The sequence below is a fragment of the Cryptococcus neoformans genome, chromosome 7, assembly GCF_000149245.1.
Source record: "Cryptococcus neoformans var. grubii H99 chromosome 7, complete sequence".
Taxonomy (NCBI): domain Eukaryota; kingdom Fungi; phylum Basidiomycota; class Tremellomycetes; order Tremellales; family Cryptococcaceae; genus Cryptococcus; species Cryptococcus neoformans.
In genome coordinates this window covers 403,148-427,709 of record NC_026751.1, presented here as the reverse complement: position 1 = coordinate 427,709, position 24,562 = coordinate 403,148, and the positions used below count along the sequence as shown (strand labels likewise).

General features: G+C 48.0%; 9 protein-coding genes and 4 non-coding genes; 6 read left to right on the top strand and 7 right to left on the bottom strand.

Annotated features, from left to right (window-relative positions):
- The first annotated feature begins 1 nt into the window (after window position 1).
- CNAG_06667 (hypothetical protein) lies at window positions 2–2,263 on the top strand. XM_012195378.1 has 4 exons: window positions 2–692; window positions 742–1,425; window positions 1,485–1,637; window positions 1,685–2,263. Exons 1-4 carry the CDS (start codon window positions 332–334, stop codon window positions 2,002–2,004), a joined length of 1,518 nt encoding a protein of 505 aa, XP_012050768.1. The 5' UTR covers window positions 2–331; the 3' UTR covers window positions 2,005–2,263.
- CNAG_06666 (starch phosphorylase) lies at window positions 2,111–6,768 on the bottom strand. XM_012194921.1 has 21 exons: window positions 6,637–6,768; window positions 5,969–6,112; window positions 5,680–5,906; window positions 5,575–5,624; window positions 5,502–5,522; window positions 5,239–5,452; window positions 5,048–5,182; window positions 4,710–4,929; window positions 4,597–4,646; window positions 4,474–4,540; window positions 4,203–4,413; window positions 4,059–4,154; window positions 3,969–4,002; window positions 3,879–3,918; window positions 3,681–3,829; window positions 3,598–3,623; window positions 3,377–3,542; window positions 3,233–3,316; window positions 2,794–3,178; window positions 2,520–2,740; window positions 2,111–2,468 (listed from the first exon to the last, which is right to left on the bottom strand). Exons 1-21 carry the CDS (start codon window positions 6,674–6,676, stop codon window positions 2,265–2,267), a joined length of 2,784 nt encoding a protein of 927 aa, XP_012050311.1. The 5' UTR covers window positions 6,677–6,768; the 3' UTR covers window positions 2,111–2,264.
- A 332-nt stretch (window positions 6,769–7,100) lies between these two features.
- Window positions 7,101–9,153, bottom strand: CNAG_06665 (hypothetical protein). XM_012195377.1 has 6 exons: window positions 8,925–9,153; window positions 8,662–8,882; window positions 8,513–8,607; window positions 8,145–8,464; window positions 7,883–8,090; window positions 7,101–7,836 (listed from the first exon to the last, which is right to left on the bottom strand). Exons 1-6 carry the CDS (start codon window positions 9,101–9,103, stop codon window positions 7,177–7,179), a joined length of 1,683 nt encoding a protein of 560 aa, XP_012050767.1. The 5' UTR covers window positions 9,104–9,153; the 3' UTR covers window positions 7,101–7,176.
- Window positions 7,161–7,869, top strand: CNAG_12645. The gene is made up of 2 exons (XR_001045951.1): window positions 7,161–7,371; window positions 7,428–7,869. It is a non-coding gene; the product is annotated as a hypothetical RNA (non-coding RNA).
- Window positions 9,154–9,275: 122 nt separating the features above from the next.
- CNAG_06664 (sorting nexin MVP1) lies at window positions 9,276–11,622 on the top strand. XM_012195376.1 has 7 exons: window positions 9,276–9,541; window positions 9,629–9,756; window positions 9,866–10,276; window positions 10,326–10,400; window positions 10,452–10,494; window positions 10,546–11,072; window positions 11,128–11,622. The coding sequence occupies exons 1-7, from the start codon at window positions 9,322–9,324 to the stop codon at window positions 11,560–11,562; spliced, it is 1,839 nt and encodes a 612-aa protein (XP_012050766.1). The 5' UTR covers window positions 9,276–9,321; the 3' UTR covers window positions 11,563–11,622.
- On the bottom strand, window positions 11,313–12,664 carry CNAG_06663 (ubiquinol-cytochrome c reductase subunit 6). XM_012195375.1 has 4 exons: window positions 12,521–12,664; window positions 12,194–12,278; window positions 11,914–12,066; window positions 11,313–11,842 (listed from the first exon to the last, which is right to left on the bottom strand). Exons 1-4 carry the CDS (start codon window positions 12,622–12,624, stop codon window positions 11,804–11,806), a joined length of 381 nt encoding a protein of 126 aa, XP_012050765.1. The 5' UTR covers window positions 12,625–12,664; the 3' UTR covers window positions 11,313–11,803.
- Window positions 12,665–12,832: 168 nt separating this feature from the next.
- On the top strand, window positions 12,833–14,392 carry CNAG_12644. Its single transcript, XR_001045950.1, has one exon. It is a non-coding gene; the product is annotated as a hypothetical RNA (non-coding RNA).
- On the bottom strand, window positions 12,834–14,255 carry CNAG_06662 (hypothetical protein; the record flags this gene model as incomplete). Its single annotated transcript, XM_012195374.1, has 2 exons — window positions 12,834–13,774; window positions 13,826–14,255. 2 exons carry the CDS (start codon window positions 14,253–14,255, stop codon window positions 12,918–12,920), a joined length of 1,287 nt encoding a protein of 428 aa, XP_012050764.1. The 3' UTR covers window positions 12,834–12,917.
- A 371-nt stretch (window positions 14,393–14,763) lies between the features above and the next one.
- On the bottom strand, window positions 14,764–14,857 carry CNAG_10081. The gene has a single exon. It is a non-coding gene; the product is annotated as a tRNA-Ala (tRNA).
- A 66-nt stretch (window positions 14,858–14,923) lies between these two features.
- Window positions 14,924–19,060, bottom strand: CNAG_06661 (hypothetical protein). XM_012195373.1 has 6 exons: window positions 18,443–19,060; window positions 15,952–18,380; window positions 15,842–15,903; window positions 15,728–15,792; window positions 15,501–15,658; window positions 14,924–15,428 (listed from the first exon to the last, which is right to left on the bottom strand). The coding sequence occupies exons 1-6, from the start codon at window positions 18,693–18,695 to the stop codon at window positions 15,387–15,389; spliced, it is 3,009 nt and encodes a 1,002-aa protein (XP_012050763.1). The 5' UTR covers window positions 18,696–19,060; the 3' UTR covers window positions 14,924–15,386.
- A 411-nt stretch (window positions 19,061–19,471) lies between these two features.
- On the bottom strand, window positions 19,472–19,553 carry CNAG_10080. Its single transcript has one exon. It is a non-coding gene; the product is annotated as a tRNA-Gly (tRNA).
- A 106-nt stretch (window positions 19,554–19,659) lies between these two features.
- CNAG_06660 (hypothetical protein) lies at window positions 19,660–21,838 on the top strand. XM_012194920.1 has 7 exons: window positions 19,660–19,907; window positions 19,970–19,978; window positions 20,087–20,463; window positions 20,526–20,748; window positions 20,799–20,915; window positions 20,971–21,423; window positions 21,476–21,838. Exons 1-7 carry the CDS (start codon window positions 19,878–19,880, stop codon window positions 21,698–21,700), a joined length of 1,434 nt encoding a protein of 477 aa, XP_012050310.1. The 5' UTR covers window positions 19,660–19,877; the 3' UTR covers window positions 21,701–21,838.
- A 110-nt stretch (window positions 21,839–21,948) lies between these two features.
- On the top strand, window positions 21,949–24,506 carry CNAG_06659 (hexosaminidase). XM_012195372.1 has 11 exons: window positions 21,949–22,689; window positions 22,741–22,917; window positions 22,969–23,223; window positions 23,271–23,405; window positions 23,462–23,596; window positions 23,652–23,737; window positions 23,796–23,848; window positions 23,897–23,922; window positions 23,975–24,071; window positions 24,133–24,237; window positions 24,299–24,506. The coding sequence occupies exons 1-11, from the start codon at window positions 22,021–22,023 to the stop codon at window positions 24,319–24,321; spliced, it is 1,761 nt and encodes a 586-aa protein (XP_012050762.1). The 5' UTR covers window positions 21,949–22,020; the 3' UTR covers window positions 24,322–24,506.
- Window positions 24,507–24,562: the final 56 nt, after the last annotated feature.

Here is a 24,562-nt window from a genome sequence, read left to right as displayed (position 1 = left end):
TTCTGCACCAATTTTACTCATCTTGGTTCTGCGAAGACTTCAACTCCTTCATTTTGAACATACTACTGTCCCATCTGTTATCAGCTAACTCTGGCCCCCTCCATCGAATTTTTACGCATCCACTTGTTTTATAACACCCGAATTTTTTTTTCAGCTTGGGGGGGGCTCACGTTCTCGCGTTTTAATACGGTTAACGCGTTCACTCAAGACCAACGAAATCGCAAGGTTAGTAATGACATCCTTCTTTCGTTCTACATCCTGGGGCGGGTCGATTCTGCTTTAATCAAGTATACCGGCCATTGTGATTGCCACGCAGTACCTGCGACTGGATATGTCCCGAAAAATTGGCGGACAAGTCGTCAGTATAGAGTCACCACTCTCCTCAAGCCCCTTATCATCCGCCCCTTCTTCACCCACGATCCAGCCCTCGGCTTTGCTTATAACGAGTACACCGGAGATTCAAGAAGACAAATGGAATGATGAGGAGGAAACAATAGCTGTTGAACTGCTGAAAGGGGAAGAATTGAAGAGAAATAGCATTGGAGAGACGGAAGGGGATTTGTTAGACGAAGAACAGGCGAAAGCGGATCAATCAAGTTTCATGATTGAAGATGCGCCTGATCAGGATGCAGCGGATGCATTGGGTTCTGATCCAATAGCAGGACCAGACCCAACGCGATCCAAAGCAGGCGGTAAGTTTGTTGCTTTGAACAGCTCATCCAAACGTTAACGGTTTCATAGCAATACCTACCAGGAGAGTGTCTCTTGAAAAACGTACAGAAATATATGTAAAGTACAAGGAAGAAATTCAAGGATCCAATGATAATGGAATATCACCTGTGCAGGCAAGGCGAAAAGAAGTGATCAATGAGGGTGAAGACGAGACTGAGCAAATAAACGGAGTAGAAGTCGTTGAGAAAGGCCGCTTGCCAGGTAAAGCATTGGATGCCCCCCGGGATCTGCAAGGACCTGGAGAAAACTCATCATCAACTGATATCGTTCAAAAGAATCTGGAGTCTGAGCTGAGAGGTGGAGACAATGGAAATGCGGGAGAAGACCAGCGAATAGCACCGGGGACTTCTGTGAAGAAGGCTGCTGAAGAACTTGAGCAATCTCAACAAAACGCCACGGAAAGTCGCCCATCAGCCGAAGTAGTCCAGATAGGTAATGAGGAGCCTGGAGAGAGCCATGGGTGTGAGGTTGTTGACGGAATAGAACCGGCATGTACTGAGGCTTCTATTGACAAGACGACAGTCGAACCTGAACAACGACAGGAAGCCCCTAGAGAAATCTTGTCCACAACAGGAGTAGCCAGTGAAGTTCAGAATGGAACTGGACAAGGTCATCTTGGAGAGCCTGTCAAAGAGGGCGCAGAGCCTGAACAGCCTGAAGAGCCCGAAGAGCCCGCTGAAACAGTCACTACACGTAAGCTTTTTCGAACTATATCACCAGCGACCTCGTTGACCTAATGAGTGACCTTGTAGTTATCATCGATGCAAAGACCAATCCAAAAGAACACAAAGTCTCTCAGCTTCTAGCAGAACCTCCTTTAAATGCAGACGGTGATGCGGAGACTGTCCAAGAACCCCAACGTATAATCGAGGCAGGTCCCAGTAAGGCGCATTCAAGCCCTCCACGTAGGTCCCGGTGTCTAGCCCTCTATGTCCCATTTACCATTTTCTAGTGGCAAAGAAGATTGAAAGTGAGCCGCGGCCAGCATCATCTTTAAAAGAGGCCACATGCCCTCCAACAGTTCCTAAAATCCGCAAAGGTCACTTGGCATCCCTGCTCGTCCTCAACCCTGCCTATACACTTCCTTCTCACGCAAATGCAAAGCCGCGACGATTTTTCTGCCCCCATAAGCGGAAAGTTATGATAGGTGACGAGTCGCTAGAGCGAATATCCATCCCTGGCGTCAAGAAGACAAAGACGGAACATGTGGAGATGATGTATCAGGTGTTACTGGTGGATAAGCCGCAAGACGGCTTGAGGAGCCGGCGATGATTGGAGGCACTTGATTTCCAGTTGTATATTCGACTTCAAGGGCGAATTATCAGGGTGTACATTACTGCCTGTAGTCTTTATCATCATGGTGTGGCTGATTGACATGTATCCAGGCACGCATTTCAGGACAATTCATTTCTTCGTTTCTGCAGCGCGTACTTTTTCTACCAAAACAAGCAATTTCCAGCCTTGACTCAATTCCTACTATGAAACATATGGCATGACCATTGCGGTCAATAATCTATCAACCCAATATCGATCTAGATTGAAAAACCTTCTGGCACTTCGCAAGGTTCCACACTCCAGATACCATCCGCATAGTCCTGGACCGACCTGTCACTGCTGAAATCACCCATGTTGAACGCGGTGATGATCGACTTGCGCGTCCATTCTGTCTTGTCCGAGTCATAGCACTCATCCATGAGCTTTTCGGCAGAGAGGTAAGAACCGAAGTCATTGGATACCTAACAGTACTATCAGCCTGAGTTTTACATTTGGGAGAGGACGGAGCGTACTAGATAGTAATCGTGCTCATAAACCGTCTTCAACAGCGGCGCATAGATAGCACCATCTCCGAAAGTACCTGCCTCAATCGCCTTGAACGTCTGTGCAAGTTCAGGAGAACGCTGCTCGAGAGGGGTAGGCTGGTAGGTATTAGCGTAGCGCACCTCATCGACCTGTTCGGCAAGATGTCCAAAGAGGAATGATTGATCTTCCCCGGCATCTTCAGCGATCTCTGCCTATGGCATTAATGAGAGTCCCTGTCACATTGATGAAGTTATAACGTACCGACGTTTGCACCATCTACCGTACCCAGCAACAAAGCACCGTTCAACGCCAACTTCATGTTACTTGTACCACTTGCCTCCGTACCGGCGGTACTAATCTGCACACTGACGTCTGAAGCGGGTACCAAAACTTCGGCAATTGACACACTGTAATCGGGGATAAAAACGACCTTTAAGAGGTCACCGACATCGGGATCATCGTTGACCACTCGAGCGACGTTATTGATCAAACGAATGACCAACTTGGCAACGTAGTAACCCGGAGCGGCTTTACCAGCAAAGATGGCAGTGTGCTTGGTGATCTTCTTACGTTCCTCGGGAGAAGCTTGCTTGATGCGAAGGTAGCGGTAGATGACACCGAAGAGGTTAAGAGTTTGACGTTTGTACTAGAGAAAATGTCAGGCATGCCTGGCGACACTCAATGGTCGAGTTGGACAAACCTCGTGCAAACGCTTGATTTGGGTCATAAACACACTGTTAACGTTCAACGTAATACCCAATTCAGCCTCGATAAGTGAAGCAAGCTATCGAGACATTGTATACTTAGTCAGTTGTACTAACAGCTATGATCATAAGATACTTACACGGCACTTGTTGTCCATTTTGATGTTAGTGAATGCCTTCCTGAAGTCGGCATTGTCAGCCATTGGCAAGAGGTTCTTGAGAAGCTTGAGGTTAGTAGCCCAATCATCGGAGCCGAGAGTGTGGGTAATAAGAGCGGCAAGCTCGGGGTTGCACTGGAGGAGCCATCTACGGAGTGTCAACGCTACGCTTAAGGGGTGAGAATAAGATAATATGGGCGTACCGACGAGGAGTGATACCGTTGGTTACCTATACACGCATATTGCCGTTAGCGTGACATAAGGAAAGTTTCATTGGTGAACTTACATTAGTAAACGCATCTCTGCCCTTAAATTCTACAAAGTCTCTAAAGATGGTGGCTTGCAACAACTGACTATGCAGCTCGGCAACACCGTTGATCTTGAAAGATGAGACAATGGCGAGATATGCCATGCGGACATATTTGGGGGATCCCTCTGTTGCAGGTATCAGCCATTATCTTGACCAAGAAAATTGTTGATGTACCTTCGATGATACTCATTCGGCGGATACGGTCCATGTCACCCTAGACTTATTGTCAGTTATTTGCGTTTTAGATCAAGCATATGAACTTGCAGGCCATCGCTTCGCCACAAGGCCAAGGAAATCACTTTTTAACAAGTAATTAGTTTTATTGCCAAACTAGGCAACGCGAAGAAAACGTACAAGTTAATCCTGTAGATGATCTGCAAATGCCTAGGCAAAAGCTCTTCGAAGAGATCAAGCTGCCACCTCTCAAGAGCCTCAGGCAGGACAGTGTGGCTACCTCATATCAGCATCCACCAAAGCCAGTTACCGAAAAGAGCTCACTTGGTGTAAGCGAACACCTTCTGGGTGATCTTCCAGGCAGTGTTGTAATCCAACTTTTCTTCATCAATCAAGATTCTCATCAACTCGGGGATGGCAAGAGTCGGGTGGGTGTCGTTCATCTGGATACAGACGTAATCGGGCAGCTCGGTCCAGGGCAGATCAAGCTTGGTGAAGCGGCGGAGCATGTCTTGCAGAGAGGCGCTGACCCAAACTGGAAAGAGCATTTGTATCAACCACATGTTTATAAGATAATAATAGAATTCGAACTTACGGTACTGCTGCATCACTCGAAGCTTCTTACCAGCGTACATGTTGTCATTGGGATAAAGTACCCGAGTCTGAGTATATTGTTAGTCCTCACGTGTTGACATGGGAAGCAGCGTTTACGACATACAATGTTCTCCACCTCACTACTGGCGGCAACACTGGCCTCGTAGTTACCAGCTATATGGCACATCAGCCTACCAGTAATCATCTCCAATAAGGTAGTAGAGTAGAGCAACTTACCATTGAAAGAGTTTAAGTCGAATCCTTGAACGGGTTTAGCACTCCACAATCTAATATTTGCACAGTTCTTGGTGCCATAACCAGGGATAGGGGTATCGTAAGCCACGGCCAAACACTCCATACCCCCCGACCACACAGCACGATCGGTGTTGGGGATGGGATCAACACGGCCGTAGAATCGGATGGGGTAGGTCACATCAAGACGGGCAATTTCCCATGGCTACATAGGATAGAATAAAGTTATCAGCGGAATGTTATCAGATAACGTAATTGATAAGATAAGTGCGGGGCGTGAACAAGGAGATAAGAATGAATAATAGGAAAGAGTATCAACGTACATTTTCACGGTCAAGCCATGGGTCAGGAGCTTCAAGCTGTTCGCCAGAGTTGGAGATGAGTTGCTTGAAGATACCATAGTTGTATCTCAGGCCATAACCCCAACCGGGGAGGTTAAGAGTCGCCATACTGTCGATCTTCATCTACAGTTAGCCATCTCTTCTGGTTGCGTTGTTGGAAATGCAGGGCATACGTAGCAGGCAGCCAAACGACCGAGACCTCCATTGCCTAAACCAGCATCTCGCTCTTCATTGAGGAGATCCTCAAAGTTGAAGCCCAACTTGCGGTTCGCCTCTTCGTACACGTTCCTCATGCCCAGGTTAAGCACAGCATTATCAAGAGATCGCCCGACAAGCCATTCGATGGAGAGGTAGTAAACGCGCTTGGGAGCCTTGGCGGTATGATAGCTACGTGACCGTCAGACCAAATATAGAGTATGGGGGGAAAACGATTTACGCGGCGGTCTGGTTCCATCGGCTGCATCATCATTTAGCAAGCGCTCCATTGGTATTCACGTTACTATACGTACTCAAGAAGTTGGTCCCTCACAGACAAAGCGGTCGCCTGATAAGCGGCAACCTATGCATCTCAGTTAGTCCTGTTTCACCCGCTAGCGTGTGAAATTTTCACCCACCTCATCGACGTTGTAAACCTGCCTGCCCAAACTCGTGTTCACGTGTCTAACAATGGTATTCGCAACATCTTGGGGATTCTCCTGATCGATCGTCATAGCTTTCTTACCTTCCCTCCAAGTCTTTTCATCCCCGACAGGCCATTCTCCTGGCATATCAACGATTCCACCCTTCTGAGAGGGGAAGTAAGAGCCGGTGAGGGATCGTTGGTGCCCAGGACGTTCCTTGCCTTATTACATATACATGCGAATTAGTTGTGCTGTTTATCTTGATATATCAATATCAACTTACGAGGAGTTACAATAGGCACACCAATCTGGGTGGGGTCGACTTGCTTGAAAGAGTGGGGGTGCCCCGCCGACAGAGAAGATCTCCGCGACATCTCCGGCTGGTGCAAAGAAGGGGTGCGGGAACTATGGCTAGAGCCCGGGGAAGCTGATTAATCGGTTAACTTGTGCTTTGAACGTTGTGTAAGTCATGCGAGGAGATGAGGGCGGTAAAGCGGGAGAAACGCCGACACACAACAATTATGATATCGCGGAATGGGCATACAAACCCGGGCGGGTCGTCAAGTGTACATCGTTTGATGCAGTAGCCACAAGCTCGATAGCTATCTAAACAATGACACAACCAATTTTATATGGAAGAAGATGGCCTTGATAAATACTACAACTGAGGCTCTGTCTTGAGGGATACTAAGGGGTATTTGTAGTGATAAATGCGGACAGTGGGGGAAAGTGTGGGAACGTGGGGCAATCAGGCCCCTCGGGGCGCCATCCAGCATCCTAGCCGTATCTGTAGCAATGCACAAGGCTGTATCGACCTGCTCATCTAGAGACAGCCAAAGGGCGTTGCCAGCTCGTGTTCTGATTAAGGCCGATCGACCATCGTTCAGGCAATCCGGCCAAGACCATCCCCATCGTATCCCTCAGTAAGACTGGAGGTAAATCAGGACTCACCTGGGACTTTATCGAGGTTCTCTTTGGTGAGCTCTGCCATCTTTGCTTACTGTTATGATGCGTGCAGAAATAAGGAGGATGAGATGGAACAGATGTGAGATATGATAGCTGTGAATGCTTTATATGCATGGGAAATGTGCGGCTCGGGCTGTATGACAGTCGGGCCAGGCCGGAACAACGGCCGCCGGCATTCAAGGTGACTAACCACCTTCCCGATCCCATTTCTCCCCGCGTACCGCGAGTTATTTCTGCGCACGTCGCTGATCTCCTTCTATACCCTAGTCTGCAAGAGCCGGCGTATGCCTTTCCAAAGCTTAAGCTTGAACGCTGCTTACTTCGCAATGCTACTTGTGGACTAGTTTTCCTCTGGTATGCTCCAAAGCAACCAAGCAGTTGGAAAGGGAAATGTATGGCCGCCGAAACGTATGAAAATAAAAAAAGAATACTTGTTGTGATGATGTCGATCAGGTGGGACGGAGTAATTGCATTCTATCAAAGGTGCACTTCATTATGGCTCCAAATTGCCGTGCCATCGTATTACTAAATAGGTGACAAATTTGACTCTTGATAGGCCTTCCGCGCACTTTGCCAAACCCCAACTACTACTCTTCTCCATGTCACACTCCTACCTTCCAACTTGACTCCATACACTGCTATGCCCACACCTAAGAAGACCACTCCTAAAGCTACTAATGTATTCGGCTTCACCTTCTTCAAGACCTTCCGTAGAGCTGGGTTCGTCACTCTTCTAGATGTAGGCAATGGTACTAATTCGTCCTCGTCCATGACAGCCGCGCCGGGCTGTACGACCTCCATATCCACATACTTCAAAGCTTTTTCGGGGGTCCATTCTTTCTCTGACCATTCTTGATCATAAGTGACCATTACGCTTCCTGGACCCATAATTTCTCTCCCCCGTATCAGAGGTCCATCCCAAGGATATTCTTCCAATAATCTGTCTGCGAGCTGGAGGACGTCTGAGAGCCGTATAGGGGAGTATGGGTTTACATTGGAGTCATGCAACTCAAGCTTGCTTGGAGAGGTGGAGGGAGAGGTTTGTGGATTGGGTGAGGACGGCGTGTCTGGGTATAGTGGCGGGAGACGGACAAATAAGGGATGCAGGAGTGAAGGGTCTTCTTGATATTCGCGTCCGAGTTTCTTGGCCAATTCGAACATCTGTGGTTTCTTGCTTATCAAAATCTGTTATAAATCAGTTCATGAAGCACATGGTAGAGACTTCACTTACAGAAGCAGAGAGATACACAGAGGCTATAGGGTTCCTAGCCAGAAGGTAGTCAAACATTCGCTGAATAGGCTCTAACGAATCGCAGTCATGAGAAAACAATGTGAGCACCCATGAGAGGGCGAAGAACGGTAGTGTAGGTACCGGCGAAATGAGGGAGGAGAAATGGGAGAGCTCTGGGTCCGAGTGCGCAAGGAGTCTTTTGAGTATCCTAAGGTGCAAAATTCAGCAACATAAGGATGAGCGCGGATTGCGGGAAGCTTACCGCAGAAGTGCCATCATCCCTTCCATGCCTGAGCCCATGGCGTCTCGCACCCTATTCAAACTGACTAATTCTGCGCATTTTCTGAGCTCTCCCCAATCCTGAGTATCCCTCCCTTGCTCCGGCTCTTCGTCAGGTTTCGGTTCAAATTCGAGTTTTTCCTCTTCTATTGTCACCTTCTCCTCTACCACGTTGGTGGGTGTACCCGGGCCATTCCTGCTTCTACTTCGAGGTTGCCTCCGTGGTCTGAAGGATGGGCGCCGTATATCTTGTTTCGCAGGTACGAACGTGAGATAGAACACTGAAAGTATATCATGATATCCCTGCTATTGGTCAGTAGTCATTCACGATGCCATGCCTAAAAGACGCACTTGGAAGTAGCTTAAAGTAGGGTATTTCCTCAACACATTAACTATCAGGTCATACAGGTCTTCTTGCATGGCTACCTTGTTTTCCGAAGTTATTTCTGTTATACATAATCAGTATAATCTTCAGGTCCCTTTAGAGCTTGCAAGCACACCTTTCGGATAAGTTACGAATGATCGATCTGTATCCAGCTTAACTTGAGTTTCATCCTTATGAGGTTGAGGTTGAGGCTCTCCACTGTTTTTGCTATCCTCTCCGATTCCTGGCTTCTCTTCAGTCGTCTCCGCCGGTGTTGGCTGGGTAGTTACTGGAAGACTTGATGGTCCGGGTTCGCTGCTGGCATTATCAAGTTTGTTCGTTCGAAGCAAGAAGGCCCTAAATGATTCATCAGATCAATACATCATAAACCAGACGTACCAAGCCCTTCTTCTTTCCTCTTCCCCACCAAATCCACCGGGTAAAGCAGAGATTCTCCTGAGCGCCTTCAAATCGCCATCCTGAATCGCCTGATTGGTCCAGAGCGAGCGGACTTCAAGCCACGGGTTATGTATTAGCTTCTGGTCCTCCTTCTGGGATTCTGGTGGCATAGGAGGCATCTTGCTGCTAGTACACAAGTTATCCAAATTGACGGCTGTCTACTTCTGAAGCGTAAACAAAATCAAAACGCCATCTCCATTCCCTATCGCCATCGGCTTTTTCGTCGGCCGTCGCCGACCTCGTCTTTCGCAATGATGAAATCATCCCTGCCCTTGTATTCCCCATCATATACTTCGTTATCACCATCCAAACGGTCTTCCTCGCCATCGCTACTATCATGTTCAACTCGCCACGACCAATGGCCAGTTCTTATAGTTATACTGACCCCCTGTCAAATTCGGCTGCGGCAGGTACAGTCTTCGGGGAGCTGGATCCCTGGAGCAGCGCCCCCAGCCCGGCGGGGAGTACAACTCCTGCAAGGACAACTGCATCCGCATCTGAAAGCAGGAACGTAGCTGCAAATGGCAATAAAGAAGAAGGGCTGAATGGGTTGATCAGTGAGTACAGGTCAACAGCTTACGCTTGTGGTCCGGGGGCGGCGAACATTGCTGCGAGCTAAGCACTAATGTTGGCTACTATGGCAGACGATCCCCCTGCGCTCTACGTCTCTTTGTTGGACCAGCTAGATACTAGTGGTACTGGAGAGGTGTCCTTGGCTGCTGTTCATCGATTATTAGGTACTAGCAAGCTCCCTGCTGTGGTCGTTGAAAAGGTGCGTCCATGATACGCTCTTAGCCTTTCGCAATTGCTGCTACTGTTGTCGGACAATGCTGATCATGGGCGCCATAACCTTGCGCTCTGATGTTGGATGTGATTCACAGATCATTCATCTTACATCTCGAGATAAATCAACTCTCACTCGACCCGAGTTCTTCTGCGCCCTGGCCCTCGTCTCACTCGCCCAATCGTCCCCCGACCCCAATGACATCTCAATTGAGAAACTCTCCTTTTCCCTTTCCAACCTCCCTTTACCCAAGCTCAAGCCCTCTGATCCTCCGTCAGTTTCATCTGGTGTGGCTGCTATTACTGCTGCTGCCACGGGGTACAACGCCTGGGACGGAACTATCAATAAAGGCACGACCTATAGTGCGAATAACAGCACTTTCAGATCCACTGATCCCATGGCGAACACCACTGAAGACAGATGGTGGAAGGATCAAGAACGGATAGCGGTAACCCTCATACCTGAGAAGGAAGGGTGGTTTTTGCAAAAATATCGGATAGAAAGTGATGTGAGTCTTACTTGATTCTTTGAAAATTGTATACTGATGTAGAGGGCAGAAAAGAGGAGAAGGACCTGTGGCAAGGAGGTACAGCGATTTTGTGTGGTTGATGGACGTTCTGGAGAAGCGATATGTACGTTTATTCCCTACTTTAATTAATCGTGAGCTGACCATCGTCCAATAGCCCTTCCGGATATTGCCCCCTCTTCCGCCGAAGCGCATAAATCGTGAGTCCATATGTGCTTTACTTGATAAGAAGCGTGTTAATCATTCCGTAGCCTCTTCTGCTTTCCTTGAAGCTCGTCGCCTAGCTTTGAATCGCCTCTTGACTTTTCTTACTGCTCATCCCGTCCTCCGCACAGATGCATGCCTCAACATTTTCCTCACCTCGCCCTCATTTGAATCGTGGCGCAAGCGCACCCCTGTCTCCACAGACGAAGAATCACTTTCCAAAAATCTGACTACGGCCCAAGAGATGTCAATCCCTTCCGATCTCGAGCTCAAGCTTGACAATTTGAGAGAACGATTACCAGCAATGTTGGGGCATTACACTCGGTTAGTGGTGATGGCCGAAAGGAGCTTGGTAAGGTTGCAGATGCAAGCCGCTGAAGCTGCCAGAATGGCGATGAGCACGCAAAGTATTGGAGAGTTAGTGCCCAGATGTTGTTGGAGGAGTGTGCAAGGTGACGACGGTGAGAGTGGCAGAGGAGTAGCGAGGGAATGCGGACTATGTGAAGGAGTAGGAAGGGGGTGGGGAGATGTAGGTGATGGATGGGTCAATGTTGGTGAAGAACTTGAAAAGGGAGTGAGTAATCCTCAAGAAGTCAACCGAGGCTTGTTATCGCTAACGAAAACTCAAGGTGCAATTGTTACAAAAACACATTGAATCTCTCAAGTCACAACGCGATCTGTATTTGTCCTTCCACGCCCTTTTCTACCGACATAGCAAACTGTCAGTGGATAACGTCGATGCTCTTCGCAAAAAGGTAGACTCCCGCTTCAGTAAGATTGAATCTCTCAAATCCGCAAAAAAGCCTGGATGGGAGGGTGAAGTCGACAAGCTTGCTAGCCAAAGCGACATAGACACTGCAGAAATCCAACGTCTATTAGCCAGAAGAGTGTTCGTAAGAGCTTGTATGTGGCACGAATTGAGTGTGGTGTTCCATTCGATGCAGGCTGCCCAGGGCACCATGGGTTGGAGGGACTATGTGAAAGATCAGAAAGAAATGACAAAGAGATTGAACAGTGTTTGGCAGGGGTTGGAAGAGGCTTTGGAGAGTATGCCGTTGGAATAAGGAATGTTTGATAGATGTGATGACCTTTTATGCCATGTTGTGATAGTCATTATTGAGTACACAGGCGAAGCTATTGAAGTCAGCAGCTCCAGTGCCGAGTCTCATCCATTTTTACCTCACCCATCCTTAAGACTAATCAGCAGTTGGGAGATCAGAATAGCAATGATGGAATTTATTTCATCGCCTATGCTAAAAAGAAAGAAACCCCATCCACACAAACCCAACGTCGAATCTAGCGAATCTACGCGAGCTTCTTGAAGATCTTGGGGGCGGCGCAAGCCTACATTACTCATCAGTTTCTTCATTCTTTTCTTCCTCTCAAAATCTCAAAAGCTTGGATAATTAACTTACATCAACACAATGCAAGACGTGGAAGAACTCTTCAACACAGTCCTCTCCAGGGAAACCCTCACCCGCCTCAACCTTCTCTTGGCAGTGCGCAAAGTGGTGAACGTGCTCAGCACAAGAGTTCTTCTCGCACTCCTCTCGGATGGCAGGGGCGATCTATCGGTCATGTCATTGTTGGTCATAGTAAAATTGAGAAGAATGAATGACAGGACAAGGGTGACATGTTACGACTGATCAGCAATTCGTTCATCTGCGCGTGACTGAGCAGAAGGTGAACACTCACGTCCTCGGGGTCCTCCTCCTCCTCTTCTTCTTCCTCCTCAGCGGGTTCCTCCTTTTCTTCTTCCTCAGAGTCGTCGGCGTGAGCACTGTGAAAGCAAGCGGGTCAGCATGCGTTGGCGAATAGCCGATTGGCGGGGTGTGGGCTGCCAATGGCCAATCGTCATTTCCACGCCAAGTTGATACCCCATCTTGCAACACCTTTTCCCGCTTCATCTTTTGCATCCCCCACTGAATTGACCCGGTCCGTCACCATTCCCTTCCCTGTCCATTTCCACCACAGTATCATTGGTTGCCTGGGCCCACACCCAAAGCCCGGTTTTATACTCACGTAGGGACGAAGTAAGAGACGAAGCTGGAGAAGAAACCGGAGGTCTCTTGCTGTTGCTCAGCGGGGGCAGCGGCGGTCTGTTGTGTCATGTTGTCGGCAGCCATTTTGGGAGTCGTGGTGGAGAGTTGAACTTTGTGGAAAGAGAAGATGTAGTAGTTATAGAGAGACGGGGAATCCCGGCGAAAGTGATTGGCTCGTCGGCTTTTACAATGATGTGGCATTTTCTTTCCCTTTCCGTTCCTCCTCCGCATTTGACGCCATGCAGTGAGTGTACACCTCTGTTCGCGTCGAATACATTAATACTTGAGTATACAAACTAGTACTTATATCATATCCAAGGCACAGCCAGGTCATTATAGATGCTAATCACAGGTTCAGAAGGAAAGTTATGCGCATGCTACCCCGCAACAAATGTCAAAGGAGTCACCACCCCGGCCGTAACGATCACTGACGTCGCAATCACTACTGCCCATCGACATGCTCGCACCCAACCATTCTTATGCTGAAACCATTTATTCCTTCTCTTCGATGGGACGCATAATTCGGACTCTGAAACTGTTCCTATGGCTGGCCAGGCAGGCGGCGCGGGGGAATCGGATCCACTCGACGATGCGTGACAGGTTGATGTTGCGTTCGGCAGTGTTGGGACAATCACGACAACGGAGAACGAATCCGTAGACGCATCAAAGCTATCGTATGTATTGAGAGCCGAGGAACAGAACCAACCGCCAATAACCCAAGCCGGCGGTGCCAAAAATCCCATAACAAAGAAGATCAAGGCCTGGTCGATTCGTCCGAAAATCGTTTGCCTTTCGGTTCTTCTTGATTGGGCCCGTTCCATATCACCGTCAAGGCTTGCAATGGGCGCCTCCGGGATATTCGGGACTGCTGGGGCATCTCTGACCTCTGAAACAACATTATTGACGTGCACGGAGTTCTGTGTAACTGGAAGGGCCGCGTAGAAGTATTCGCCGAGCGTTGCTTCCGAAGACGTTGACGACTGGGCCCTTGGCTTATCAGGCTCGACAGGAGTGGCGACAACTGTAGCAGTGGTTGAGATCATCAACTCGAAGATTGGTGCTGCAAAGTCTCGGGGCTCTGCGTGTGCGATATGCTTGCCAAGTTGGTGTCCTTCCATTTGTGCTTGGAGTGCCTGGGAGTTTGTTTTTGTCGCGAGTGGCGAAGTCGTCTTAAATTGTATAATGGATACTCGGCTGTCTTTTCCATCATCGTGTACTTTTGGCGTTTCGTCTACTTTAGTCAATAGTCAGCGAGCAGATTCATACCATTTCCAGCATCGCCCACCTGTTTCCTCTTCGTCATGTTCATCCTCTCCTTCCACAGCCATTAGCAAGCTGGCTCCAAGCTGACTGCCGACCAACGCAACCCACAGCTCCTTCTTATCCTCCTCTGTCATCCCATCTTGCCTCTTCGCGCCCTCCAAAATGTTTTTGGTCTGCTTAAGCGCCGAGCGCCGGATCGGATATACCGTATGTGCTTTTGATTTGGGAGTTGAAGTGGTTGGCCGTGATGGAGTTTTGAACAAGCTATCGGCTCCGGGCTCCTGTGGGACGATCTTGGGTGATGGGGAGAGCGCGATATCAATTGTGTCAGGAAGAGATAAGTCGAGTGCATCTACGGAAGCAGTTGAGGTGCTAGTTGGTGATGTGAATGGTTGATATGGGAAAGAGGATGGAAATGGCGAAGGCGTCTGGTCTTTGTTGTTGTTCAACATGGGGATGGGATCCAGTCGTTATCGAGCTGGATGATAGGTCACAGTATACCAGGTGGAGGATATAACTTTCTACTACCGTCTACAACCTCCAATAAGACTGTGGATCCAGTTTATGTAGAGATGATGTTGAAGAGAATAATTTATTGTCTGTATGGAAAATACATATAAATGATGATAAACCTTTAATACCGTCACCTGTCTTCAACGCACGGACCTTCACTATTTATTGGTTTTTACACCGCGGACCATAGCAAAGAGTCAGAGAAGCTACACCCGATTATTCCTGATGACGCCGACAAATTCATTGTCCAGAGGTTGGAACTCAAGGATATGGGTATTGAGAGGTGTGACAAGCGGTAGCCGTCGTGAATGAGAAGAAGGGAAGCCAACAGTATTCCACTACATAGCAAGGGCCCATAGTACTGTCATTAGGGAGCGGGGTAGAGGAAATGTTGTATTCGCTCGTGGGAAGTCGCTGAAGGGCATGTCGATAAAAAACAAAAAAGGTTGGAGGAGCTGGGAATTGAACCCAGTACCTCGTCAAATCAGAACCTATTACGAAAGATGCTAATGACGCGCTCTGCCAAATGAGCTACACCCCCATTGTCGAAAATTTAGCTTTGCCTATTTTACTTAGTCTATTTTTGTCATAATCTGCCAGTTAGGTTTCTCTCAGAGCCAGAAAAGATCCAATTATGTAAGTTGTGAGTTGATCATTACGCAACGGACAACAAATCTTCGTAGAAAGGACACTTTGAACAACTATTAGCTACTAGACACTGTTGACCCTGGCCAAGCCCCCATACCGTTGACACCAAAGCGTCCATAAAACCCATAAAAAATTCAAAGAAGAAGACGAATGACTATGATGATTCAACCATACACTTTTGTCCCGGATATTCCTACGCTCCCCGTCTAGCATTTAAGATTCCCTCCTGACTTCGTTGTTTATCCTTTCTTGACATTTATGCACTATGCTAAAAATTGTACAAATACTGCACTTCCCGCAAATGCCCATCTGTGGCACAAAATGGCGGCTAAGCTCCAAAATGCGATCCCACAAACGAGCTAAAATCCCGGTCATAAAGTGTACAACGCATCAACCCAACAGGACCCAAACGATAATTGTGATCAATCCTCCAAGTACCGGACTCCTCCCTTCAAGTACCTCAGCTGACGGGAAAAATGGGTGAGTCAGCGATCGTGCGTCGATTGATTCCTATATGCTTTTTGATAGGTACTCACCAAGAACTGTTTGAAATCTTCTAAAACAAATGGTACAACCACTACCCTTACAAACTCTGCTGACCTCTTCACTCTAACTTCTATATCGCGATACGCTTTTTCGGATATAGAAGCATAGGCAGGAGTACATGGACCAATAAAGTTTGCTAAGTGGTCGGCTGAGATCAAAATACTCACGTCAATTATTATCCAGTAATCGCGAAGATGTATATTGGAAGGATACGCACCCAGTATTTGAGAAGTCACACAAAAATAGGCAAGGTTATCGACATATCTGTCCGGCGTATCCAGACTACGCGATAATAGTTAATGGGATAGGCAAACAGACCGAAAGGGCTCACCTTTTGTTATTTGATATCTTGTCCATTCCTCTGGATATTCTCGAACCCCAAGACTTTGATGACTTCGATCATTAGCTCTGGCCTTTAGAAAGGGTATGGAACATACTCACCGAAACAGCTTTGTTACCCTTCCAAATGCTCACTCCCACACCACCTTTACTCAACAGCTTGCTCGCAGTATCCATTTCTTCTTCCAAATCATCCAAAGCCCTGACAAACTCTTCTGCCAGCCCCTTCCACTTCTGTTCCTCTGCCCCAGCACCTTGAGAACCCCGTCGCCATTCTCGTGGTCCAGCAAGAAGTTCATACCCAGCTCCCTTGACAGACTCCAAACAAAGCGCAAGTGTGTGCATACAGCGTGTCTTGACGTCTTGCGCTACAATCTTGGGTACATTGGTTTTATCTGCTTGAGCAGCGGCGGCGGAGAGTTTGGTCCATGTAGCAGGGTTCCAGATGGCGGGAGTGATATGGATGGCCGGCGTCAGGTGTGCACCTGGGCCATCTACGTCCATTGATTGCCGCAAGATCTTAAGCACATGGAACGGTCTAAGTGATTCTTCGGTAGGCTGAGGTCCAGGCAGAGAGGATAAAGGTGAGAAAGAAGAGTACGATCTGGGGGAATTGTTGGCGTCGGATGGTAACCTGCTTCCAAATGAAGGGTTGTGGCTGGAATAGGAACTTTGTCGAGTCGTTGTAGTCGTTGTGGGAGGCGTCAATCCGTTCGAAGATGATGTATTGATCCGCAAACTTTTTCCACGTTCTAAACTAGACAACTGCTGTAACAATGGGTTGGGCTGCTGAATCAACAGTGGCGAACCGCCACCGCTGTTCACGCTAAATTGAGAGGAGATAGAGAAGCTAGGTTGATGCTTGCTGGCACTCGGTACCGGTGGTAGATCGGTATCACCAGATCGAGTCCCTGATTGAGATGTTGTTCTAGACCTTTGCGCATTATGCTCTCCTTCTTGCTGTTCCATCAGCATCTCATTGATTCCCACTGATCCGTGCCTTGACCGTCTTCTTTGCGAAATCATCCCTTTATTTGTGCTTGGGCTGACCAGGTACCCTCCTGTAGGAGACCTCATCGCACTTCCAGCGCTGCTGACACTTGCATTACTACCCGCTCGAATTCGTCGAGTCTGTTGGGTATTATGTTCTCCACTCTGACTCTGAGGAACCGGTGGTAGCGGCCGTTCTTCGCTGTGAGCCGTTTTGCCTACTTGAGCTTGGTTTTGAGAGTTTGGAGAAAGCATCAAATGACTCTCTGTGGGTGTCGTAGTCAAAAGCTCCATATCTCCCACTACTCCATCAATGCCAGTCAAATCGGCCTCCATATCCAGACCTAAAGATGGCTTGTTCCTTCTTTTAAAGCGACGAGAGGCCGGAGACATCGAAGACGAGGTTGTCTCAATGGAGACCATGCTGGCATTACGCACATGGGCGTGCGGAGAGGAGGACACAAGGTTGGAGGGGGAAGTAGATGGGTGGCCAAGGCCGATTGAACGGTGACCTGCAGAATGTGGAAGATTCGGGTTGCGGGATGAGGATGGGAAGGGGACCGTAGATCCGGTAGCTGAAGCTGAAGCATCGGCGACTTGGTCCAATGCTTGCTGTAATGACATTTCGTCACTGGCTGAACCGTTGATGCTGGGCAGTCTCGGGCTTTGGTCCAAGTCCCCCCCATGTGAAGTCGTCATTTTGGCGGGGGTTGAACGCGAAGGGGAAAGGCGCGGTGGACTGTTTGCGCTTAATCGAGGAGCATCGCTAAGCATGAGATTTCCAATACCGGTTGTGGCACCTTCGTCCAGTGATTGTCTTGAAGATATCTGTGCAAATGATTGGCCCTTGATCTCGATAGGTGACACCGCTGTTGGCTCCGACCCAGCTTCTGACACCTCATATGAAGAGAGCAACTGTATCCTCGCCACATACGCGTCATGAATTCCCTTCAAAGTCCGCCCTTCTTCTTCACTCTTGCCCATCTTCTTCTCATTCCCCACACCTCCTGCTTCTAAACCGACGCGCTCCATTACACTTCTTAGCTTAGAAACGGCCTCACGATAAGCCGCCAACGCTCCGATGACGTCGTTATCCCGGTCCATTTCAACGGCTTTTTGTGCGAGATCAAGAGCATTTTGAAGGAGATGTCGGGAGGGGGTACGCGGTTTGGCAGTACGTGATGTACGAACAGTTGTCGTGCTGGACGACTCTCCGATTTGAGTAGGCTGTTGAGGATGGGCTGCGCGCAACGGCGATCCGAGTGATTCAGCCGGATACCCTGGTGTCGGCGACTCTGCGCGTTCATTGGCATTTAAACTACCGCTTGCGTTCCTCGGCTGACCGGGCAATGGTGGTAGACTCTCACTAGGAGGAGGACCGGCAGGTAGACTGGGTCTGTTTGACATCGGCGACTTGTGCAACGCATTAATAGTCGACGACCGCGCGGAAGGGATAGGCCGTTGAGACAATCTGCGAGAGGTAGATGTTACCGACGCGAAAGGGTGAAAAGATGGAGGTGGCAGTGGAGGGGGGTTGGAAGCTACCGTATTTTCTGTATTAGCACATGCCAGATACTTGAACGGCAGAAGTGCCAGAACGTACGGGGTGGTCCAGGGGGAGGTGGAGGAGATATGCCAACTTTACTGCCGATCATCCGACTTGTCCGTCTGGCGGTTGACACTCTATGGCTGGATCCATCGGCATCCTTCCATTTGGCCACATCGCCCAAGGAACCGTCCGTCACTATGGTCGAAGCCGTCGAGCGAGGAGGCGTCGACGGTGGATGCGATGGTCCGGCTTCAAACGCAGCACCTTCTGCCTCATCCTCAGCTGACGCCTCCCTGCGGGCTTCCATGTTCTAGAGAGACTCAAGGGCTGTGACGTGTTTTATCAACGTAATTTTGCCCCGAATGAGGGACAGTATGAGTTGCAAGTACCCAGTTCCCAAAAAAGTCCCTGCGTGGCCGATCGACGCCTGATCTCTGGCGGGATTGCGGCTGGGATTGCTGTCTTGGTATTGAGTAGCAAGGTGATAATTATGAGGCTGCGCGCTATTGCAGGAAGGAAGGAAGGAAACGTGAATAAATGGAGAGGACTGGGGAAAAGATGGCCTGCAATAGACAGCTTCCTCACCCACGCACAGATCAACAAATCGCCCTTTAATTAACAACAAAATTGATTCCGTTAAGGATCTAATAATACCGCAGACCCAAATTGTAGTAGTAAATATATATGAGGCTAGAAGTCCGGCCTCTTTCGGGTCCCACGAAATTGATAATTAAATTGGGGCTGATTCAAAGCTCATCTTGGGCTCGATGCAACAGCCAACAATGTCCGTCGAGGTGGGCTTCTGTCGAGCCTAGGCTCATCCAGCAAATTCAACCTTTTTTATCACCATATCTATCGATTTAGGCTTTCTCGTTTTGTCGTCCCTGAAATCCTGACTTTTTCTACCGGTCTTCGAGAATGGTTAGAATGGTTTTATATCGATTTCCTTTCTGGAAAACTGTAAAGAGCATCAATCATATTTTAGGCGTTCTTTAGATACAAACCAGAAAGCAACGTTGTACAGATGTCATGCAGTGAATGGGCACAGCGAAAAAAAAGTTTATCCCAAAAATGGTAAAAACTTACACCGTAAGGGAGTCGAACCCTTGCCGCATCGAAATTCACCTAATGGCAACGATGCATGATACCGTTTCACCAACGGTGTTACTTGATGAGAAGCAGCAGCCCCATATATTCTTCTATACATAAATGTGTCAAAACTCCTGCCGGACTATGAAGATTATTTATAAGAGTATGCGATATGGAGTTCTGACTGCACCTGTTGCTTTCTCCTTATTTTTATAACCATCCGAGCAAAGATTCCTATTTGTCTAGGCGACGTTACCAGGTCACGTGATCCAACCTATCTATTGACACCGATAAGTTGTTCAGACCAAGCGAGCGTAGGCCCTTGCCTCTTTTTCGTCCCCTTCATTGCTCTTTCTTCTTCAGCTTGCATATACAGATTCACAGGAGGAAAATAGAAATTATGTCGGGAAAACCAAGCATGCGTAGAAAGGTGAGCGGTTCTTCGGTTGTGGAAGTAAAAGTTGTTGCTGACGACTGGTATGATTATTGTAGCAATCTAATGTACGTATTTCGTTCATTTCAATCATCTACGTTCCTATTCCATATCATGAGGACTCTGCTAATAAGTTCCCACACATCTCTTTTCTATACTCTCATTTGCATCAACAGTCATTTCTTCAAGCTCTAAGCAAACCACGGCAATCTCTCACATCCAGCTCGGCACCTTCTACAACTCACAACTCACCACCATCCGCAAGCACACTTACCTTGGTCGCCGATGAATTCTATAGTCCAATATCGGAAAACGATAGCACCTCAATGTCTTCAAGGTCTATGAGTGTTAGCACACATGGCCATCCTCCTGGGAGTTTTACAATCCCTGGAGGTGGAAGAAGTTCAAGCCAGACATACTCCATCGGAGGAAAGGAGAAGGGTAAAGATGCTGAAGGAAAGAATGGGGTGGTCCTTAGGAGGCCTGAAGATGTATACAAGGTGGTTAAGGACAGAATATTGAGCTGGAGCTACATGATGGAGTGGTATCAAGGGTAAATTCTTCTCTTCGCCTAGAAGCCGTAATATCGCACATTTCAATTGATTGATCTCATAGAGATGCCCATTGGTTCAACACTGTCCGCATATCCCGTACAGATATTGAGCAAATATTAGGCTATAAACATCTCGAGACCCGAGCTCGCAATTACTACGCGCTGGGAATATCTCTTTCAGCTTTGTTCGACATACCTGCTTCTGGAGATTTCTTGAGAGCATTAATCAAGTTACTGGAGGAATGGGAGAGCTTCTGCGAAGGTAGTACTGGTACAAAAGGAGTAGTGAGTGTCAAGCCATACAAACATAGCCGAGATACTGACTATCTTTATAGAGAAGCCTGTTCAGGGGACCGCGGTCGGGTAGGAGAGTGACAGGGAGTGGATCAATGATGTCGGATTTTGGTCTTGCAATGGATGGTTCAGAATCTTTTCTTCTCAACTTCAACTTGGTTAGGACCACGAATGGTTGGCTATTAGCGCGATGACTGACTTTAGTCCCTCTAGCCTTTTGCACCAGACTTCTTCCAAGTGCATACGACTGCATGCTCCATCGTCCGCGACATTTACAGGAAGCTTCTTGGAATGTTCCTTCCCCCAGCACCTCCATCATCCCATTCACATTCCTCTCCGTCATCGCGTCCTTTACCCAACTCTGCTGCTTCTCTTGTACATCCTTCCACCGTCATCCATACTGCTCGACGAGAACCGCTCCCATTTGCCAGTTCAAAGAGTCCCGGCGCAAATTCTCTGTCCACAGCGACCTTTACCAATCAGCAAGAGTACCATGGAGCTATGAGTCCTACTGATGATGTGGACGGTCAAATGGAAAATGGTGGAGATGCTTTGCTGGCATTCATTGCTGGAGATGTACCGGGCGACCGGACATTGGTTGGCGATGGCCAAAAACTGACGCCGCAAGTATCAGAGCTATTCACAAAGGCTGATGCCAAACTTAAGGTACGGCATATCTAGTCATTTTGATTTTGATTCTGACAACTGTCCTTTGTAGAAACACTTTGCTATCCTTACTCGCGAAGCAGACGGTCTCGCCAAGCGGGTCATTGACGATCAGATCAATTCATTATTATTTTCTCTTACACCAGGAAGCAAGGCTATGAGGTTTGATGGCAACACGGGTTTACCCGCCAACGGTTCAGGATACACAACGGCGGCTACAGTGAGCCGGACCGGCCACATGGAGGAGGATAGGATGAGGGACTTCGGGACAATATGAGACGAACTGCGGATTTCATGATGGGAAAATAAATGTGTATAATGGAGTTTTCGGGAATACCCCGCATCTCATCATTACCATAGCCTATTAGATGTTGTACGTACGTAGTAAAGCTATGTAATATAATCCAACGCCGCATTCACCTATACTTCGGGCTTCGGCAAGATCGGCGATTCCTCCACTTTGGTGGTCCGCACAACCCTGACTGTTGTTTGACCGACCCTTCGTTCTGGGAATATAAATGTTCTTGTACACACTCACATTATTGTCTCCTTCATGTCTTCGTCATACATCTATACCCTCGCGTAGCCATCTCCATAATGCTCTTCAATGGCCTACTCGAAGCTGTCTCCTTGTCACTACCGTTCTTTGCTTCTCCGTCTCCTCTTTCGGCCAAACCCGATATCAATGTCGTCCCTCTGCCTAGGCATTACATCATCGGTGATGGGTCGACCCCTGTTTGTCTTTCTACCAATTTCAGCATACAACCAGCTCCCTCGTCTTCAGTTATTTTCCCAGCTGACCTTCAAGAGGCCATCGTATCAACTAGACACCGCTTGAAGAATACTCGGGTAACGTATCTTTCACCCAACGAAGGATCAGAGTTCTTCTCCGGCGGCTCTGGTGCTATTCGATCTTGCGCGTACTATCTCGATACCTTGTACATTGATCTCACTGCCTATAATGGTACAGATATTCTCTCAGAAACCATTGCACCCGTCGAAGAACGCGCCGAGCTCGAGACATACACGCTTGATCTCTCTCTCAAGGGGAAAGCAATGATCAACTCTCGAGGCGCTTTGGGTGCGTTCAGAGGTCTCAGCACCTTCGAAGGCCTTTTCTACAGCCTTGAAACTGAAGTCAAGGGATCGGACAGAGTGTATGCTCCACTTGCCCCTTATCATATTGAAGACAAACCAAGTTTTGGCTGGCGAGCAGTATTGTTGGATACCTCGAGGCATTACTTTTCCGTTCCATCTATCCTGAAAGTGAGTATGCAACACTTTAAGTGAGACGCTCCTGCTAATACGACGGAACAGATACTGGATACGATGGCCATGGTTAAGCTCAACGTCTTCCACTGGCACGTCACCGACTCCAATTCATGGCCTTTAGACCTTGACAGGTATCCAGAACTCGCAGCCAAAGGAGCCTATTCCAGGTCTGAGACGTACAGCCAGAAAGATATACAGATGATCATCGATTATGCAGGCCACGTAAGCCTTTCACTCAGAAAACGAGAACTCGGCTGACCAAAAGCGCGGCAGAGAGGCATTGACACACTCCTCGAGATTGACACACCAGGCCACACTGCCTCTATTGCTCCCTCACATCCCTCCTTCGTGGCATGCTTTGAGTCGACGCCATTCAAGCACTCTGCTCACCAGCCTCCAGCAGGACAGCTGCGATTTGCTGACGAAAAGGTGATAAAATGGACAGCTCAGCTCCTGCAGGAGGTCGGCAGTTTGTCTAAAGGAAGATATTTCAGTACGGGAGGGGATGAGATCAATATGAACTGCATGGTAAGGGACAATCATGAAGACCTTTCTGATACTCATCATTTGTGTAGTTGGAAGATATACCTACAGCATCTAAACTGAAAGCCAGAGGCTGGACGTTGGATGACGCGTTGGATCATTTTACTGAAAAGACGCATGCCCCCTTGAGACAAGCAGGGAAAACTCCAGTGGTCTGGCAAGAGATGGTAGGGTCTTGTTGATTTCCTCAGTACCCACCAGAATCTGACCCGATGACTCACAGGTGCTCAGCCACGGGAAGATGCCATCTCTTACTAATGACACCATTGTTGATATCTGGGTCAACTCTTCGGATGCTCGCAAAGTTTTGGACCAAGGATACCGTATAGTCCACGCTTCGGCAGACTACTTTTACCTGGTGAGTACGCTTGCTGTCACCGTTACATAAATTGTAGCTAAAATGAACTTCTCAGGACTGTGGACAAGGCGGATGGTTTGGGGAAGAGGGAGGTGGTAACAGCTGGTGTGATCCCATGAAGACTTGGGCAAGAATGTATTCGTGAGTTTACATTGAAATCCAAAGCATGTTTATTTTTATACTAACCAGCATGTTTTAGTTTTGACCCTTTCAAAGATGTCAAAGCCGAAGAGAGGCACTTAATTCTGGGTGGTGCGTCAACCCATTCACAACCAGGGACAAGCTAATTTGATTGCATAGGTCAAACATCGCTCTGGACAGAGCAGGTAAATCACGCTCCTGTACTTGTACATTAACAGAAATTAATGTTAAACACAGACCGACGAAACGAATCTGGAGCCCACTCTCTGGCCCAGAGCAGCAGCTTTAGCTGAAGTCTTCTGGTCTGGTCCAGGACCAGACGGCCGACCCCGCAGTCAGTCCCAGTTGCTTCCATCTTTTTCCATCCATAATATGCTCATTTTTCAAATACACAGGTGCGAACAAGGCGCTATCTAGAATGCACGATATCCGCTATAGAATGGTGGGAAGAGGTGTGAGAGCCACACCTCTGCAGCCGCGTTGGTGCGCTCTTCGTCCGGGTGAGTTGAGAGGCGGGTTCGCCTCAAATCTTTAACAGTAGGCTGATGTTCTTGTGAATAGATGCGTGTATCTTAGGTGCTTAAGGTGTCGATGATTCTATATGGCTACGATAAATTATACATATACTTTCAAATGGTCTACAATAATTTTTTGATACTTTTTTTCTGAATCAGCTTTTGGTAAACATATCACAGACTAAAAAGAACATGAAGACAAGATGTTTGGCCTTTGAAAGGTAGACTGAACCGATGTGATCTTGAAAGGGCAAGTGTAAACCGGTTATCAAACTAAAATCTAATGGTTAAATCCATTAAATCTGCTGAC

What these genes read in the sequence shown, in the direction of transcription:
- CNAG_06660 (XM_012194920.1), top strand. Translation starts at nt 19,878, where the DNA reads ATGTCGGGAAAACCAAGCATGCGTAGAAAG. An exon ending in ATGATGGAGTGGTATCAAGG is followed by an intron (nt 20,464 to 20,525) that starts GTAAATTCTTCT and finishes TTGATCTCATAG; the next exon opens with AGATGCCCATTGGTTCAACA. An exon ending in AGGCTGATGCCAAACTTAAG is followed by an intron (nt 21,424 to 21,475) that starts GTACGGCATATC and finishes TGTCCTTTGTAG; the next exon opens with AAACACTTTGCTATCCTTAC.
- CNAG_06661 (XM_012195373.1), bottom strand. Translation starts at nt 18,695, where the DNA reads ATGGAAGCCCGCAGGGAGGCGTCAGCTGAGGATGAGGCAGAAGGTGCT. An exon ending in AGGGTAACAAAGCTGTTTCG is followed by an intron (nt 15,904 to 15,951) that starts GTGAGTATGTTC and finishes TAATGATCGAAG; the next exon opens with TCATCAAAGTCTTGGGGTTC. An exon ending in AAGATTTCAAACAGTTCTTG is followed by an intron (nt 15,429 to 15,500) that starts GTGAGTACCTAT and finishes TTTTCCCGTCAG; the next exon opens with CTGAGGTACTTGAAGGGAGG.
- CNAG_06667 (XM_012195378.1), top strand. Translation starts at nt 332, where the DNA reads ATGTCCCGAAAAATTGGCGGACAAGTCGTCAGTATAGAGTCACCACTC. An exon ending in CGCTGAAACAGTCACTACAC is followed by an intron (nt 1,426 to 1,484) that starts GTAAGCTTTTTC and finishes GTGACCTTGTAG; the next exon opens with TTATCATCGATGCAAAGACC. An exon ending in GGCGCATTCAAGCCCTCCAC is followed by an intron (nt 1,638 to 1,684) that starts GTAGGTCCCGGT and finishes ACCATTTTCTAG; the next exon opens with TGGCAAAGAAGATTGAAAGT.
- CNAG_06663 (XM_012195375.1), bottom strand. Translation starts at nt 12,624, where the DNA reads ATGGCTGCCGACAACATGACACAACAGACCGCCGCTGCCCCCGCTGAG. An exon ending in AGGAGGAGGACCCCGAGGAC is followed by an intron (nt 12,067 to 12,193) that starts GTGAGTGTTCAC and finishes CATGACCGATAG; the next exon opens with ATCGCCCCTGCCATCCGAGA. An exon ending in ACGTCTTGCATTGTGTTGAT is followed by an intron (nt 11,843 to 11,913) that starts GTAAGTTAATTA and finishes TGAGTAATGTAG; the next exon opens with GCTTGCGCCGCCCCCAAGAT.
- CNAG_06664 (XM_012195376.1), top strand. Translation starts at nt 9,322, where the DNA reads ATGTTCAACTCGCCACGACCAATGGCCAGTTCTTATAGTTATACTGAC. An exon ending in AGGGCTGAATGGGTTGATCA is followed by an intron (nt 9,542 to 9,628) that starts GTGAGTACAGGT and finishes CTACTATGGCAG; the next exon opens with ACGATCCCCCTGCGCTCTAC. An exon ending in TCCGCCGAAGCGCATAAATC is followed by an intron (nt 10,495 to 10,545) that starts GTGAGTCCATAT and finishes ATCATTCCGTAG; the next exon opens with CCTCTTCTGCTTTCCTTGAA.
- CNAG_06659 (XM_012195372.1), top strand. Translation starts at nt 22,021, where the DNA reads ATGCTCTTCAATGGCCTACTCGAAGCTGTCTCCTTGTCACTACCGTTC. An exon ending in TCATCGATTATGCAGGCCAC is followed by an intron (nt 22,918 to 22,968) that starts GTAAGCCTTTCA and finishes AAAGCGCGGCAG; the next exon opens with AGAGGCATTGACACACTCCT. An exon ending in GAGGCACTTAATTCTGGGTG is followed by an intron (nt 23,849 to 23,896) that starts GTGCGTCAACCC and finishes TTGATTGCATAG; the next exon opens with GTCAAACATCGCTCTGGACA.
- CNAG_06665 (XM_012195377.1), bottom strand. Translation starts at nt 9,103, where the DNA reads ATGCCTCCTATGCCACCAGAATCCCAGAAGGAGGACCAGAAGCTAATA. An exon ending in GAGGAAAGAAGAAGGGCTTG is followed by an intron (nt 8,883 to 8,924) that starts GTACGTCTGGTT and finishes TGAATCATTTAG; the next exon opens with GGCCTTCTTGCTTCGAACGA. An exon ending in GGGATGATGGCACTTCTGCG is followed by an intron (nt 8,091 to 8,144) that starts GTAAGCTTCCCG and finishes TTTGCACCTTAG; the next exon opens with GATACTCAAAAGACTCCTTG.
- CNAG_06666 (XM_012194921.1), bottom strand. Translation starts at nt 6,676, where the DNA reads ATGGCAGAGCTCACCAAAGAGAACCTCGATAAAGTCCCAG. An exon ending in TGTGCCTATTGTAACTCCTC is followed by an intron (nt 5,907 to 5,968) that starts GTAAGTTGATAT and finishes ATATGTAATAAG; the next exon opens with GCAAGGAACGTCCTGGGCAC. An exon ending in CATGGCTTGACCGTGAAAAT is followed by an intron (nt 4,930 to 5,047) that starts GTACGTTGATAC and finishes TATCCTATGTAG; the next exon opens with CCATGGGAAATTGCCCGTCT.